The sequence below is a fragment of the Pygocentrus nattereri genome, chromosome 1 (assembly GCF_015220715.1).
Source record: "Pygocentrus nattereri isolate fPygNat1 chromosome 1, fPygNat1.pri, whole genome shotgun sequence".
In the NCBI taxonomy this organism is placed as follows: domain Eukaryota; kingdom Metazoa; phylum Chordata; class Actinopteri; order Characiformes; family Serrasalmidae; genus Pygocentrus; species Pygocentrus nattereri.
In genome coordinates this window covers 28,362,095-28,379,463 of record NC_051211.1, presented here as the reverse complement: position 1 = coordinate 28,379,463, position 17,369 = coordinate 28,362,095, and the positions used below count along the sequence as shown (strand labels likewise).

At 40.0% G+C, this 17,369-nt stretch overlaps 1 protein-coding gene across 1 annotated transcript in view; it reads left to right on the top strand.

The window, feature by feature from the left end:
* Positions 1–6,094: 6,094 nt before the first annotated feature.
* zc3hc1 (zinc finger, C3HC-type containing 1) overlaps positions 6,095–17,369 on the top strand; it is a 28,204-nt gene continuing 16,929 nt past the window's right edge. Inside the window, exons 1-5 of the mRNA XM_017710689.2 lie at positions 6,095–6,326; positions 14,905–15,007; positions 15,203–15,353; positions 15,450–15,533; positions 15,624–15,751. Coding sequence (XP_017566178.1) covers positions 6,193–6,326; positions 14,905–15,007; positions 15,203–15,353; positions 15,450–15,533; positions 15,624–15,751 — 600 coding nt within the window. The 5' untranslated portion in view covers positions 6,095–6,192. The remainder of the gene's footprint in view (positions 6,327–14,904; positions 15,008–15,202; positions 15,354–15,449; positions 15,534–15,623; positions 15,752–17,369) is intronic.

Sequence of the window (17,369 nt, the reverse complement as noted above, 5' to 3'; positions counted from 1 at the left end):
ATTTTATATACACCAATCAGGCATAACATTTTGACCACCTCCTTGTTTCTACGCTTATTGTCCATTTTATCAGCTCCACTTACTCTATAGGTTAGGTGCACTTTGTAGTTCTACAATTAGACTGTAGCCAGTCTGCTTCTCTGTATATTTGTTAGCCCCCTTTTACCCTGTTCTTCAGTGTTCAGGACCTCCATGGACCCTCACAGAGCATGGACTATTTGGGTGGTGGATCATTCTCAGCACTGCAGTAACGCTGATGTGGTGGTGGTGTGTTAGTGTGTGTTGCGCTGGTCTGAGTGGATCAGACACAGCAGTGCTACTGGAGTTTGTAGACACCTCAGTGTCACTGCTGGACTGAGAATAGTCCACCAACCAAAAATGTCCAGCCAACAGTGTCCTGTGGGCAGCATCCTGTGACCAATGATGAAGGACTAAAGGATGACCACCACAAACTGTGCAGCAGCAGATGAGCTGTCGCCTCTGACTTTACATCTACAAGGTGGACCGACAAGGTAGGAATGTCAAATAGAGTGGACAGTGAGTGTTTAAAAACTCCAGCACTGCTGTGTCTGATCCACTCATACCAACACAATACACACCAACACACCACCACCATGTCAGTGTTACTGCAGTGCTGAGAATGATCCACCACCTAAATAGTACCTGCTTTGTGAGGGTCCTAACCAAGTATGCAGAGAAACAGATGGACTACAGTCTGTAACTGTAGAACTACAAAGTGCGTCTGTATAGCGTAGAAACAAGGAGATGGTCATAATGTTATGTCTGATTGATGTATATCTATATTTTATATTTTAATATAAACATTTGAGTTTAAATAAGAATCTAATGATAAGTACAAGCGCCAAATTGCAATAAATTTACCTGAACTACAGGAATGACAGCAATTTTAATCCCGTTTATATGTCATCTGAAGCAGGATTCCTACTGGACAGGCTTGTTTTTGTTCTAGGTTAACAGGCTAAAGAAGAAATCCTGCTTTTTGAAATACCAGATGGTGTAGTAAGGAGCTGTTTATAGGTAAGGCGTCTTTATTCTGAGGGGATATATTGGTCAATAGAGCAGGTGGTAAGTAAATAAGTAAGTAAACTATAGACACTGTCCCATTTACATTGCCTTATTGGTCACATACAACTTTTTAAAAGGTAAAATAAATATTGTTTAGCTATTATTTTAAAATGTAATGTCCCAATACTTCAAAACATTTTCATGAAACAACGTCACAAGACACGTTGAGAAAGTGTGGCATATTAAAAAATTACTATCAAAAGCTATGAACCCAATGATTTGTAAACAACATCTCACATACTCAACTGCCCTAAATCCAATGAAACAAGACTAATTGTACTCTCTTTGTAATCAAACATGCAATTGGGAGTTTTTTAAGTATTGATGATAGACAGTATACAAAAAAAAGTATATTGTGAAAAGATTTATCACAACGTTGATAAATACAATCATATTGGCAAGCTCTTATCTTACTTCTCAGTTAATTAACCTTTCTTCCATCTCTCTCCACTTATATTCACTTTTCAGTTTAAAAATGAAATGAAAAATAATCACTTTTGTCAACTTTTGTAATCACTCACGTGACATATTTTGGTTTGTTAAAAATGAGGTTATTTAAATATCTGGTAGAACTTTCGCTGTTCTCCAAGTTTTCTATTGTGCTGCAAGGCAGGTCAGCTTGCATGCACAAACACTCCTCCTCACAAATTTAGTCTACTTGCACATGAATTTATTTGAATGATCATAGCTGGTGCTTCACCTAGTGTACATTGTATGAAATCAAGCATCAGCTTATCTCTGTACAAACTAACAATAAAACAATAAACAAAAGTAACTGATGTGAGTTTATGACAAGAGGAAGAAGAATAAGCAATTTAGAATTAGTAACGTTCCACTGGTGTGCCCTTCTAACATGGTCCTCCTTCGGCGTGTACTTGGTGACAAAGAAGCCCTCAGAGAGTTTGTTCAATTAAAACTGCTTGTTTGCTCTTCCCAAGTACATTAGATATTTCCCTGAATTTCCACGACCTGAACTTTTAAAACCAGAATTTTTACAAATTTCCATTTTACAACCTGAATTTCAATTATCTGAATATTTATTACCTGAAATTTTGCTTACTAATTTTTTTAAACTGAAATTTCAAAACAACCCGTCCCAGGTGTTTCCTGCCTTACACCCAATGGCTGGTGGGATAGGCTCCAGCTCGCCCTGCAACCCAGAAGGATAAGTGGCTTAAAAAATGTGCGTGTGTGTGCGTGTAAAATTTCAACACTTGAATATCACAACATTTAATATTTCACACTGAAAATTTTCAGTAACAGGTGTCACACTTTTTTTTTCAAGCATCATGAATTCAGCTTCAGCATCACAAATTCAGGTTCAGGTTCTGGTGAGACTGATTTAACTCCATACGTGTATTCACTGAACACAAATCGATGGCAAGCATCACTGGAACTATGGAAAACAAACTTAATTTGTGAAGAGGAATGTAAATTTGAGGGGGAACTGAATCAGATGCAAAACCAGTGCCTGACCACTGCACTATTTGAGGTGAACAGAAAAATAGTCCATTTCAACTTTATATATTCCAAATCATCTTGCTGTCTTTCCCCTAAACTTTGTTCAGTTCAGCCGTTTGGGTTTCTAAATTCAATTAAAACTAGCAGTCTAGTTTTAATTGGAATCCTATACTCTAATCATCTTCAAATATAATGTTTTATTATTACATTTGTAAGTACTTTGAAAATTCTTTTCATGTGTAGTTGCACTACTCTTTGTGTATACCATTGTGTCTGACATGGTTGACATGCTGGGGTGCTGTTTTTTGATATATAGAACTGATGCATTGTATGAGTTTTAGTTCTGTATAGTTCTATAGTTCTGAACTATCTTACAATCTTTATGTAGCAATCAATCTACAAAGAAAAAAAAATCTGATTTGTTTCTGGGGGAAAGTTTAACAACAGTGTGTTATACCTCAGCTGAGAGGCCCTACAGAAACAATCTTTTTCATTCATATCCATAGACTAGACTGATTGTCAACTATACTTTATGGTCAGAACGTGACAAACACTTTCCAACAGTAGAACATTTTACAAATCTGTCATAGGAAAGAGGGAGAAATTTAGCTAATTTTACCAGCTGCCACAGCGTAGTCACGATTTTTATATTCATATAATACATCCCCATTTCCAATAAAGTTGAGATGCAGTGAAAAATGTAAATAAACAGTAAATGCAATGATATACAAATCATTTAAACTCATTTAAACACTCCTGGTGGTTAACTGGCAACAGGTCAGTAACATGATTGCTTTTCATCATCTACAGTACATTGAACGATTCAGAGAATCTGGAGAAATCTCTCTAGTAGAAATCACTGCATGGGCTCAGAAACACATCTGAAAATCACTGTCTATGAAAACAGTTCAGCAATGCGTCCACAAATGCCCATGAAACTCTTAAATGCAAAGAAGAAAGCGTGTATAAGCAGGATCCAGGAATGCTGACACTTTCTCTGGGCCCAAGCTCATTTAAAATGGACTGAGGGGAAGTGGAAAAGGGTCCTGTGGGGTCCATAAAAAGGGTCCATATTCACGACAGTATGACCACAGAAAGTGATGCACACCTTTTACTTTGCGGTTTGGGTGACATTTAATGTACCCCTCTTTTTGTGTTAGATTTCCAATCTGAATAAATTGCATACGTGTCTAGACCATGCCTAAATCTTTGCATTCGTGGTCCTCCAAATAATTTCTGTGCTTTTAAAAGCATTTTATTGTTCCCAATAAACAAGAGATTCCATCAGACAAAACAAAAGTCAATAGCTCCATAACCACTGTGTCTATACAGGTCTGATTAATTGTGTTGTGTTATTTGCTTTGGTCTATGGTGAGAATGGCACATCACTTTTATTTTGAAAAAAGACATTTAATTAACCAATAGCTAAAAATGTGGAATTGTGTACAACTATATCTTTGTCATTGTTACTAGGTGGCCAATTTTCCCTCAACTTTGTGGTTTTAATACTGCCTTAGCTTAAATTCAATTAATAGAAGGCCTTTTAAAGGTGACACCAGGTCTTGTATCAGCTGCAAAAAGCTCAGGAGAAGATATGATTATGTTCATATTTGGAAATGATCACTTAGAGAGTAATGGTATAACAAGAGTATGTCAAGACAATCCAGTCCAAACTTATTAGTTGTTGTCTTAAATTGTCTCCATACCTAGAGACACGTCTGTTAATGCTCTTGACACTCTTCTAACAGACTATTAAGGTATCAACAAAGCAGTTCTCTTTTTAATACTCTGTCCTTTTATTCCCACTCCTTATACTAAAAGCTTAATAGGTCTCTTCTGAATAATGAGGCTGTTCAAGTTTAAAAACATCTGTGTTAACTTGGTGCTTTTACATTTTGAAATAAGGAGATACCCAAGAAAATTTAGCAGTGATAATAAAAAATGACTAAGCGGATTAATGCATTATATAGACAAATTAAGTATAACATTTCAAATTACCTCCATGTACAATAAGCCTTCTGACAGGCTCTCAGATAAAAAGTAAATTGCTATGATATTTTGTGGATATCATCACATGATTCTTTGTGAATGTCAGCCTAAGAGTGCTTTCATTAGATATAAGAAAAGCTGGATAGAGGAAAGTGAACAAAACTCTGCATACTTTCTTAGGTGTATAGAAAAGAATTCAGTTCATCAGCTGGAAATCAGTGGTGCATTACCGGTGATTCTGAGGACATAGCTAATTATGCTGGCATTTACTTGAATCTGTGTATTTGTATATGCTGTGACCAAAGGGCCTTGTTTTCTTCTGTTCTTTGAAAGATATTAATTCTGATTGGGAATCTTTGTGACCCCTCCAGGCACACCAAAGGACATTGCTGCTGCAATTCAGAATTTAAAATAATTCATTGACAGGGATAAATTCTTACATCAGAATTGTTCAAAATGTTAACTAGCTGATCCCTTTTCTGCTCAAGGGTTATTCAGAAAGTGTGTCTATAATAATTCTTCCCGCAAAATGAACTTAAATCTTAATTAGACTTATCCCAAACCCAGAGATTGCAGTACTCATTGATATTTGATGTCCAATCTGTTTTTTGATACATATCAAAAATGGCATTTCTGTCACTGGCAAATAAATAATCATTAGCCAGTTAGTTAGCTGACAGTACAGATGTGTTAACAGATTCAGCTCAGATTTACAGGGCTCTTGATTATATACATTTTCTTTAGCCTCTAGTCTCCACCTGAACTTAATAAACATGACATTATGGCTATAAAAGAATTATGATTGTCTGCCAGCTGCACAAGGACTGGGTAGTGTGTTTAGAGATGATTAAAGCCTAGCTGATCAGGCTAGCTGATGATTCTTCTGTGCCTTTTCAAAAATGTAGTGTTTTAAATCATTGGCCACTGAATGAAAGAATCAGGTCTATCTAATTAATTTACTGAGTTTATTAGCTAAATTCTGCTCATGTCCTCCATCCAAAGCCACAAACTAGCCATTTTATTTTATGTGGAAAACTTAAGTTCAGATTTCTCTGATGCCATAAATGTAATTGTGCTTTTAGCAAAATACCACATTCACTGTAGTAAGTGGAGGGGTATTAAGCTCTCCTTCCTCTGCTTTATGAACGAATTTAAATCATATTATTCTTCATTAAGTAGATAAAAAAAACTGGGAAAATGCTAGAATCATCTCACACCAGATCTCTAGAAACTTATTGTTCTCATCTGTCATTGTATGGCTTTGCTCCTTTGTACTCTGTTTTATTTATTTTTCTTTCTTTCTTTCTTTCTTTCTTTCTTGTAATCATATTTTACGCTGCCTAGCTAGTAACTTGTAGTCACGACGTCCTCGACGAGAGTTTGTATCTTGGTATATTGTTCTGTATCAAAAAGTTATAAATAATAATAAATAATATATAAATAATAAATAATAAACAAATAAAAATAAATAATAGAAATAAAAAAAGCCACAAACTCATTAGCATGGCAGTTGCAGGAAGCGCGATAGGTGGCGGTATGCGGATCTAGTTTAGGACCCGCCACAGCCCGCAGAAGAAGTGGGATCACTTCCACAGCACGCATTTCTCTGAAATACGAAAAAGTCGAGGCGGACTGCGCTGCGGATTTTCACAAAACATGGCAACGTCCGGGAGTAGTGAGAGTCGCCTGGAGCACCGCGATAAAGCAGAGAAACTACATGTAATATCTCCCTTAAAAATCCGCCAACTTCTCCGGGAGGGGTTTGCTCCAGAGGACAGTGTCTTAAATCGGTAAGTTCCATCACGAACAGCGAGAAGCAGCAACGCTAGCCTCTCGGCTCCTGGCTGCTCGCTGCAGGGTCGAGGGAATGCATGCTGTCCAGCTCAAGCCACATTCCGGATACCTAGATGGTCTCTTACGTGCGCACGACGTTATGTGTAGACGGCTTTTATGTTTTCCCACGACGCTAAGTTGGTTGGTGTTCTCCAGTTGCCGTTAAAGAGGCGTGGACTGTAAAGTCTACACTCTTTCATGCTGTTCATTTTCTTTAGAGCTAGATTTGGGACACAGCAGGAAAGTTGTTTTCTTTTCATTTCGCTACGAATGATTTTCTCTTTTCGGTTTTGCCTGATCAAAACACGCGGAATGATCAGAGGAGACGAGGGAGAATCCAGAGAATATATGTTTTTATTCTTCTCCATTTTCCGTTATTGAGGGACGCTGTCGATCTCCTTCAGGAATTACATGTTGTGAGGTTTCTAACAGTTTAACATGGTTTACATTTGCTTGAATATTTATTATTTTTGCCGTTTTTTTCCTATTTATTTTATTTGTTTATTTGACAGGGACAATACAGATGACCATTGTAACATAAAATGCAACATAGGGCATCTAGCTTAAGCTACTTTGCAGCCCCAGTCCTCTCAATGTGTTTTAAATGTATAAATAGTAAGTCAAACAAGTTACTAAAATAGTAATGGATTTTTCAGTCTATCGAAAATAAACCATTACTAGGCTACAGACCTTAATGTAACTAATAAACCAGTTAACAAGATCGTTCCAGAAGTGACCTGGCTGTTTAGTGCAGAACAAAAGAAAAACACTAAAGCATGAAGGGCAGTGGTACTCGAGGACCAGGAATAAGAACCACAGCTGTAGTCTATATCTGGGCCAGCTCCATGCACCTGGATGTAAAGTCATAGGTTCAGCTTCTTACAGCTAGATCTGAAGATGAAGCTACCTGATGAATTTCACACAGTCACTGTCTTTCACTCACTAAATAGTTCCAAATTGTCTCTGGAAGCAACCTTAGCCAAGGAACTGCATGGAGGAGGAGGAGGAGAACGTTACCTGCCTGACTGCATTGTGCCATTTGTAAAGTTAGGTGGAGGATGGATAATGCTGTGGGGTTGTTTTTTTCCAGGGGTTGGGCTCGGCCCCTTGTTGCAGTGAAGAGAAATCTTAATGCACACCATTTTGGACAATTTTATGTTTTCATCTTTGTAAGAACAGTGTAGGGAAGGCCCTTTCCTATTCCAGCATGACTGTCCCCTGTGCACAAAGCAAGGTGCAGAAAGTCATGGTTGGGTGAGTTTGGAGTAGAAGAACTTGGCTGGCCTGCACAGAGCCCTGACCTCAACTCCATCAAAAACCTTTGGGATGAACTAGAACGGAGATTGTGAGCCAGGCCCTCTCGTTTAACATCAGTCTCTGAGCTCACAAACGTTCTTCTGGATGAATGGTCAAAAATTCCCACAGACACACTCCAAAATCTTGTAGAAAGCTTCCCAGAAGAGTAGAAGCTGTTATAGCTGCAAAGATGGGATCACATCCATATTAATGCTTATGAATTATAATGTAATGTCAAAAAAGCTCCTGTAGGTGTAATGTATAGGTGTCCCAATACTTTTGTCCATATAGTGTATAGTGTATGAAACGTTGAGATGTGTTCAATAAATTGTATCACTTTAGACCTATACCCATGAAGTGAAATTTGTGACGGGTTATGAAATAAAGGCATAGCTCACTAGGAGAGTTTGAGGGATTTGTAACAGGAAAATGGAAAAAAAATCTGGTACGTGGCTCTGAAAATAAAGTACAGGAAAACAACTAGCTTTTCTAGAATAATATTGTTCATTGACTTCAACAACTGTGCAAATGCAAGTCATACAAAAACTGTGCTGCTCTCCTGGGATTTTGCATGTTTGTTAAAGATCTTTTACTTAGAGGTGTAAAGTTGATGAGCCACACCATGAAGGTATGGGAAAGAGTTGTTGAAGCAAGGCTAAGGTGAGAGGTTCAATTTTTGTGTTGAGAGTGTTGGTAGAGAAGTACAGAGGAGGTCAGAAGGAGCTACATTGTGTCTTTGTGGATCTAGAGAAGGCATATGATAGGGTGCCAAGAGAGGAACTGTGGTACTGTATGACGAAGTCAGGTGTAGCTGAAAAGTATGTTAGGGTGGTGCAGGACATGCATGAGGATAGTGAGACAGTGGTGAGGTGTGCAGTTGGAGTGACAAATGGTTTCAAGGTGAAGGTAGGGTTACATCAGGGATCAGGTTTGAGCCCCTTCTTGTTTGCAATGGTGATGGAAAGGTTGACAGATGAGGTCAGGCAGGAGGCTCCATGGACCATGATGTTTGCAGATGACATTGTAATCTGTGGTGAGAGTAGAGAGCAGGTGGAAGAGAATCTGGAGAGGTGGAGGTTTGCACTGGAGAGGAGAGGAATGAAGGTCAGTAGAGACAAGACGGAATACATGTGTGTGTGAATGAGAGGGAGGCAGGTGGAAAGGTGAAGATGCAAGGAGTAGAGGTCATAAAGGTAGATGACTTCAAATATCTTGGATCAACCATCCAGTGCAATGGACAGTGTAGAAAAGAGGTGAAGAATAGGGTGCAGGCAGGTTGGAGTGGGTGGAGACGGGTGTCAGGACTGATGTGTGACAGAAGGATAGCAGCAAGAGTGAAAGGGAAGGTTTACAAGACAGTAGTGCGTCCTGCTATGATGTATGGTTTGGAGACTGTGGCTCTGTCTCAAAGATAGGAGGCTGAGCTGGAGGTGGCGGAGATGAAGATGCTGAGATTTTTGTTGGGAGTGACAAGGCTGGACAAGATTAGAAATGAGCAGATCAGAGGGACAGTGAAGGTGGAGCAGTTTGGAGATAAAGCCAGAGAGGCCAGGTTGAGACGGTTTGGACATGTGTTGAGGAGGAATAGTGGATATATTGGGCAAAGAATGTTGAAGATGGAGCTGCCGAGTAGAAGGAGAAGAGGTAGACCCCAGAGAAGGTTTATGGATGTAGTTAAGGTGGACATGGAGATGGTTGGTGTGAAAGTAGAGGAGGCAATGGATAGGGCAAGATGGAGGCAGATGATCTGCTGTGGTGACCCCTAAAGGGAGCAGCCGAAAGAAGAAGAAGAAGAAGAGGAGTTAAAGATCTGTTACTTGCAAGTCAAAAGACCAATTTAGTAGACATCTTCTGTTGAGACCCCTTATCAGTATTAATTGTAACTAGAGGTCATTGTGCCATATGTTTGTTAAAATATTTAGTTCCCCCCCCCCCCCCCCCCCCCCATGTTAATATGTTAATCTCAGCAAACAAATTGTAGCTTTGCATTAAAATGTGCAGAAGTGAGTTTTGTAGTAGACTTTTATGTAGCAGGAGCATGAAAGAGTTTACTTGCAGAGCAGTTTGCTGCGCTAGGGTCTGGCAATATGGCAACCCAGGCTAACTGCCTGATTTAGATATCTTTAGGAAAATGCTGCAAATCTGCTTAAGCAGTGAGAGAAACAAAAGTTGCCTACGTACTAATTGAAGTGCTGCTACAAGAGACAGTACGCTGCCTAACATCCAGTAAACTTTGTTTGGCACATTAAAGCCTTGGTGCTAGCTTGTTGCCAAGATGTTGCCCACCATGGCAGACGTTTTTGTGTATTCCTCCTACAGTCAGTCACAGTAGAGGAGTGCTCCTGGAGATTGGTAAAGTTCGTCATGAACTTACCTTTAGCCTTTCGGACTTCAACTTTCTTTTACGCTCATACTCTAGCAGCATCGGCCTCGGGTGAGCGGCGCAGCCGACGAACAGAGCGGCCAAAGCAGGCCAAGAGAGGTGGGCTACATGCTAGGATAAAGGCTAGGGCTACGTGGCCACTGATACCTAGCTTGTTGCAAGCTAATGTTCGTCCCCTAGAAAACAAGCTGGATGAGCTGTGAACCAGAATACCAACTCTGCGTGAGATCAGAGAGTGCTGTGCTCTTATTCTCATGGAAACCTGGCTCTCAGACAGCACACCAAACTCAGCGATCCAGTTAGAAACGCATTCCGACCACTGCAGGGACCACACGGCAGCGTCGGGAAAGTGCAAAGGCAGCTGTGTCTGCATCTATGTGAACAACAGGTGGTGTTCCAATGTAAAGACTGTTGAAAAACATTGTTCAACTGACTTAGAACTGCGGATGGTGAAGTGCCGACCCTTCTATCTGCCTAGAGAGTTCAGCGCTGTGTATATTCTGGCTGTTTGCATCCCGCCACGTGCAAACTCAGCCATGGCGCTAGGGCTGCTGCATGACACCATTAGTAAACAAGAGACTGCGCACCCAGACATCGTATTGCCGGCGACTTCAACCACTGCGACCTGTGGACTGTCCTTCCCATGTATCATCAGCACGTGAGCTTTCTGATGAAGGAGAGCAACATATTCGACCAAGTCTACAGCAACGTGAGGGGGGCCTATAGGGCTGTGCCTCGGCCGCACTTCGGACAGTCCGATCACATCTCCGTATTCTTCTACCCAGCATACAGACAACTCCTCAAGCAAGTACATCCAGGGAGTAAGACTATGAAAGTGATGAATGAAGAAACTGACCTAGTGCTTTAGGATTGCTTTCACAGTACAGACTGGGATGTGTTCAGAACTGCTGTTGTTAGAGAGGGCTGTACTGTTGATCTAGAGGACCACACTTCTGGGATAACGGATACATCAGCAGCTGCATTAAAAGCATTAGTCCTACAAAGTGCTGCAGAAAATACCACAACCAGAAACCTTGGATAAATGGTGAAGTTCGGTTCATGCTACATGCTTGCCATGCTGCATTTCTCTCAGGCAACTTTGAAGATTATGAAAGGTCCAGATATGATCTGTGTAGATCTATCAGAGAGGCCAAGAGACAGTACAAGCTGGAGGGCTACTACACCTACACGCTGGCTCCCGGCGTGTGTGGCGAGGACTGCAGCATATCACCAACTACCAACAGACAGGGTGGTCACAACCAGCCACACTACACTACCTGATGATCTGAATGAGTTCTATGCTCGCTTCGAGGCCCTCAACCCTGGCTGATTGAGAGATGCTGTGGCCAAGGAGATCACAGAACACATCACTCACCGTGCCATCAGTTGATGTGTGCAGGACGTTGAAGAGAATAAACCCACGGAGAGCTACACTGGCCCAGACAATACCCCAGGCGTGCACTAAGTGTTTGCTCATCAGAACTGGCTAACGTGTTTTGTGGACATATTCAATCTGTCCCTCACGCAAGCTTTTGTGCCATCCTGCTTCAAGACCACCGCCATCGTGCCCCTCCCAAAGAAAAGTGTTGTGACCTGCCTAAATGACTATCACTCTGTTGCACTCACCCCAATTGCGATGAAGTCCTGAGAGAATAGTCATTATTCATATCCATTCTGAACACTATAGATCCTCTCCAGTTTGCATACCGTCAGAACTGGTCCACAGATGACGCAGTCAACACTGCCCTTCACACAGCCCTCACACACCTGGAGGGCAAGAACACTCATGTCAGAATGTTCTTCGTCGACTACAGTTCAGCATTTAACACGGTCATCCCACACAAATTCTCAGAAAAGCTCCTCACCCTCGGACTGACACCCACCCTCTGTAACTGGGTGCTGAACTTTCTAACAGACAGACCCCAGTCAGTCAGTCGGCAGCCGCACACCCAGCACAAGAACAGTGAGCACAGGGGTCCCCCAGGGCTGTGTGCTGAGCCCTCTTCTGTACACGCTCTTCCCGCATGACTGCATGGCCTCCCAGAACAACACCAGCATCATCAAGTTTGCTGATGATACTACAGTCATTGGACTGATCACTGGTGGGGATGAGACGGCGTAAAGGAAGGAGGTGGCTGAGCTGGTGGCCTGGTGTCATAACTATTTTTCCTTGAATGCAGACAAGACCAATGAAATGATTGTTGATCCAAGGAAAAAGTGGGAGCTGCACACACCCCTGTACACAGGTGAGACAGAGGTGGAGAGGGTGAAGGCCTTCAAATTCCTTGGCATCCACATCAGGATAATAATGAGGATCTTATCTGGTCTTTCATGTTTTTAATGTCATCAAGCTAATAATGAAACTTTATACCAGTGGCAGCAAGGTCTCTTTTTTTTGAAGTCTTGATATTTAAGCAATATTTGCATCTTACATACGCTGCACTGCTGCTGTCAGAACACTACTGTTTACATCTATTGCTTGCAGCATGCGCTTTATGAACAGCTGCTCTACATACTTGTATATACGTACGTGTAACTTTAATTTCCTTTCAACTTTGCACATAACTACTTTTTACTATTATTTGACTATTGCTCTGGGTGTTCTTATACTTTCTCTTTTCCCTCTTTTTCTTTTTTTATTCTAAGATTATATTAAGATTATATGTGGTGAATGGAGAAACAGTAAAATAAGAATTTCATTGTACAGTGTAACTGCCTGTTTCTGCTGTGCATATCACAATAAAACTCTTGAATATCAAGTGCACATTATCAAGAACGTATAGTCATGAGCGAATGCTCAAAGAAGCACCTGAGCTAGTGCAGTTGTTTCTCTAGCTAGGCTAATTGTGATGAGTGAAGTTAACTAGTGTTAGTGCTAGCAGAGTTGACTAGCATCCTCCTTCTAAACGAACACAAAAATCTACCGATTTAACCCACAATAGCTAAAAGATTTCCTTTGGCTTTTTTATAACCAACATATAGCCAACAGAGTTATGTTAACATAATGGGGTAAGCATAGGGTTAGACACAGAGAAAGCCATGACTCCAGCACGAGAAGTGCGCTTTATTAGACAGCAAGGCTCGCTCCTGTCCTTGCTGATGCAACTCCTCATGCATGCAGTGGAACTCCCCACAGCACGGCAGCAACAACTGTTCTCTCTGTTGCCCACCACACCATCAGTACAGGCATGAGTGTCGCTTGTTCATGCTAGGGGCCCTCCACCACTGGTGGCTGACTTGAGCCGGACGATGTTTGCCTTCCAGATGTTATGTGAGCCCATCTATGTGAGCAAGCATGCCTGGTCACAATGGGAATTGACTAGCCTGTGATAGCAAGCGCAGTGAGCTGTCTGCCATTCAAGATGACCTGACACAATGGCGCTCTCACGATGTGAAGCCTTTGAAGGTCCCACCTTCGCAGTCTTCCCTCTTACCGGCCTCCTGGCTTTAAGCCTTCTAACGCCAGCCTTGCCGTCAAGCCTTGCCGTCAAGCCTTGCCAGGCTGTCTTTCACTTGGAGCATCTCCACACCATCCTCTTTGTCACAGTCTTTCGTCGGGCAGTGGGGGGCTGTTATACCACCCTTAACCCTAGTGTAGTATCAGCATGGAATAAAAAACAGGGCAGTCTGTGATTCCACCGTGAGAAGTGCTCTTTATTAAACACCAAGGCAGATAGGTTCATATAGAAACACAAACTCACAAGAGGTCACCACTAACCACACACTTCACCTTCATAGGTGACCACCAGTCCACACTAACTAAACCCACACAGAACAATGCAGTGAACATACCACGTAGCTTTAACTGATAGAACAACAACAAAGCACTTGAGTCCTTTTTTCAGAGAGTATGTGCCTCCCATGAGGCTCCTGGTGTAACTATTAATATGGTCGTGCCTCACGAGACAGTAGTGGGTTGCTACAATAGCCTGTAGTGTAAAAGAAAAAAAAAAGACATAACGCAAGTTGAGCATATCTTGCCAATACTCAATTGAGCTGTGCTGAAACTGTTACTGGTGCTGTTAACTGGCAAATATGCAAGATAAGATAACAAGGATATTCTTTGGAAAATGAAAATGAATGTAGTGGGTTGTTTTGGAGCTACCATTCACAAAGATTGGATCACTTTTTTTTAATTATGGGTGTTTTTGTTGAAATTATTAATTAAATTGCTGGTGCAGCACTATACTACAGAAGTAACATGGTTAACTTAAATAAATGTTTACATGTTATTAAATGATTATAGAAATGTTTCAAATTACATTTTTTTGCAGAATATTTCAAGACCAGATCAGTAGAAAGTAACACTTTTGTAATCTGTGTGTGCCTGCTCATTAAAAATGTTAAATTTTCAGTTTTTCAGTCATTAGCAAAAATTACACCACTTTGGGAGCCACGATATTTTATGTCCATTTTTCCTTCTTGGCTCTAAATGTCTCTCAGTGACTAGTGTGTTAGTATAACCCAAATATTAAGAAGAGCCATTTTGTCCTTTGAACAAAAATTAAACCATTCGTCTCTGAATTATTTATGTTCATCTTAAATCTCTCTCTTTACTTTTTTGTTAGCTACTAGCTAGGTGTGATTATGTGCGTTGCTATGTGACCAGCAGTCTGCGAGCCAACCTAAGTTGTGAATTAGCAGATGCACATTAACTTGTTAAAGTAATATTTAAGATTGTTTATTGGTAAAACTGTTAGAATGATCAGCAAATTATTATTTTACTGCAAAGGAGGATTATATTATTTTTACCAAAAATCTAATTCTGCTATGGAGCTGCTACCGGGCAGTAAAAAAGCCATGTGTTACTGATCCCTGAGCTAGGTAGTATCAACTCTTTGTCTTCTTTATTGCAGGTCAGCTCAGATTTCAACCTCCCTGGCTTCCGGTTTTGTGAGTGATGCACCATCTGAAGCTACAAACAAAGATGCTTTTTTTGACAGAGTGGAAACATACTCAATATCCTTTTTATGCTTTTTATAACTTTCTTTGAATATTCACCAACATATGTAGAAAGGTTTGGTAATGATTTGTAAGCAAAACATTTTAGTTTTTTGTTAACTAAAATTCAAAGGACAAAATGGGAAATGAGAAGATGTTTGAGTAACCTTTTATTTGTTTCAATTTTTTTGAAATCTTTCTTAATTTTCAAACTGTTTGAAGTGGTCTGGAAAGCCGTCTGTTCTCTCACCATTAAAATGTGCTCAGTACGGCTGGATAAATGTAGACTTCGACATTCTGAAGTGTTCTAGTTGTCAGGCATTCCTTTGTGCATCCATTCAGCCAACCCTGGATTTCCAGAAATGTGAGTTAGAATTAAAAACATGTTTGTAGTTAAGCTTGGGATGGGATCAGCTAGCAAGCTTGTTAAACTTGCCCTTGCATATTTTTGCTTTTAAAGATGAAGGACGGATTTTGGAGTTGACGAGGCAACTTCAAACCCAACATGAACAATTCTGTTCATGGCCAGATTCCCCATGCCCTGGTAATTAGAGCTTTACATTAGCTAAGTTCTTACAGCCTTGTATTTGTAATATCCATGTGGCGGTATTTTATTTATTTATTTATTTTTTAGATTGGTTCTGGATGGTTCCAGTCAATGAGCCTGAAGAAGTGCTTAGTGCTTTCCTAGAGCGTTTCAAGAGTGCTTGTCTTCTACAGCAGCAGTTACCTACCCTGAAGCCAGAGCAACTCAAAGCCATGGTGAGAAGGCTTATTTCCCATTTTTTGCATGCATGTCTTACATATTTATCCATTCACAGTAATAACATTGTTTACCCTTAAAAATGGAGTAATGGGCTGTTGGCAGATGGAGTATAACTGCATGTCAACCTCTCTTTCTAAAGCAATTGCTGGGTCTTTGTAGTGGATAAAGAAAATGCTTGAAAGAGGAATCCGAATCAGCTCAGAAATACGTTCAGGTTGTGACAGTGGAAATAGAAAAAAGTAGTTTTTCACTGAACTACTCATTTACTCTTACTTGAGGAATTTTATTTACTAGTACTTTTACTCGTACTTGAGTAAATTTTCACTACATTAAAAGTACTTGTTCTTGAGTAGGGATTTTCAGTAGTCTTTACACCCCTGCCCATGAGGCACTTGTGAAGTGTCTTATAATACCAAATGTGTTAAATCCACTGAATGATGTTAAATGTAAAATGAGCTTAAGTTTCTCTGCTTTCTCCCAGGGATGCATCCTGTGTGCTGTTTTCACTATAGCTGTGTCTGAATAGCTGAATAGACCTTGCTTTTCTTTTTGTTTTCCCTGATCGTTCTCTAATATTTGATTCAGTGGTCATGTAGATCCATATGTTAGTCATCTCTGCAAATATATTTAACAAGGCTGTGAGCTTCAGAGTTTTGGAAAGCAAGTAGGAAATAAAGAATAATTGAGCTATTCTGATTCCCAGCCTCTATAGCCTACTGATTATTCAGCAGCACTTTACAGATCAGTAATAAGTGGGAAATGTTATGGTACTATCTTGGTAATGAGTTGTATTTATCCATAAATTAAATGTCAGTTTCTTAGTTGCTATGAAATAATAAAATGGTAATTGTAGCAGTAACAAGTCAGTAATAAAATGGTAAAATCATGGTAACAAGTTGTAGTTACCCAAGTATTACTTACATACTTTCCAGTTCGTAATAAATATTATGTTTGTGTTTGTAGTGATAAGATTTGCAAAAATGGTAAAATAAAGGTAACCAGTTGTATTTACCTAAAAATTACATGCAGTCACTTATTACCGATGTAACATGACAGAATGACGCAGACGCTCACAGATAAAAGATGAATGACAGGTCACAATCGTGACACCGATCTGTAAAGTGCTACCGATTTTCCTATCCCTAATTATTAATGTTGGATAATGTTGGATAATGTTTATATAATGTTGTTCATGATAGTCTGATTGTATCAATCCATCTTTTCACTGATCATTCTCTTCCTCTTTTACCTTCAACTCTTCTAATCATAAGGGTAATGAATTAGTTTGTGTCAGAATATGTCCAAAGTAAGATAGCTTCAGTCTGGGCTTCAAGAGGTGAGGCTTAATTTGGTCTAGGATCTATTGATTTTTTTTTTTTTTTGCTGTCCAAGAAATGCTTAAAAGTCTTTGCCAGCACCAAAATTGAAAGACACCTATATTTGTCCTGTTGTGCTTGTTTGTTGTCCAGCTTTCACATCCATAAAGAGCCACAGAGAAACTTTTCAAGCTCCTTTGTCCTTAATCTGTGCACACCATGGTACCATCACCACCAGAAATACAAAGTAGATGCTCACCATCAAACAAAAAAACATATATAAATATTGCTTAAATAT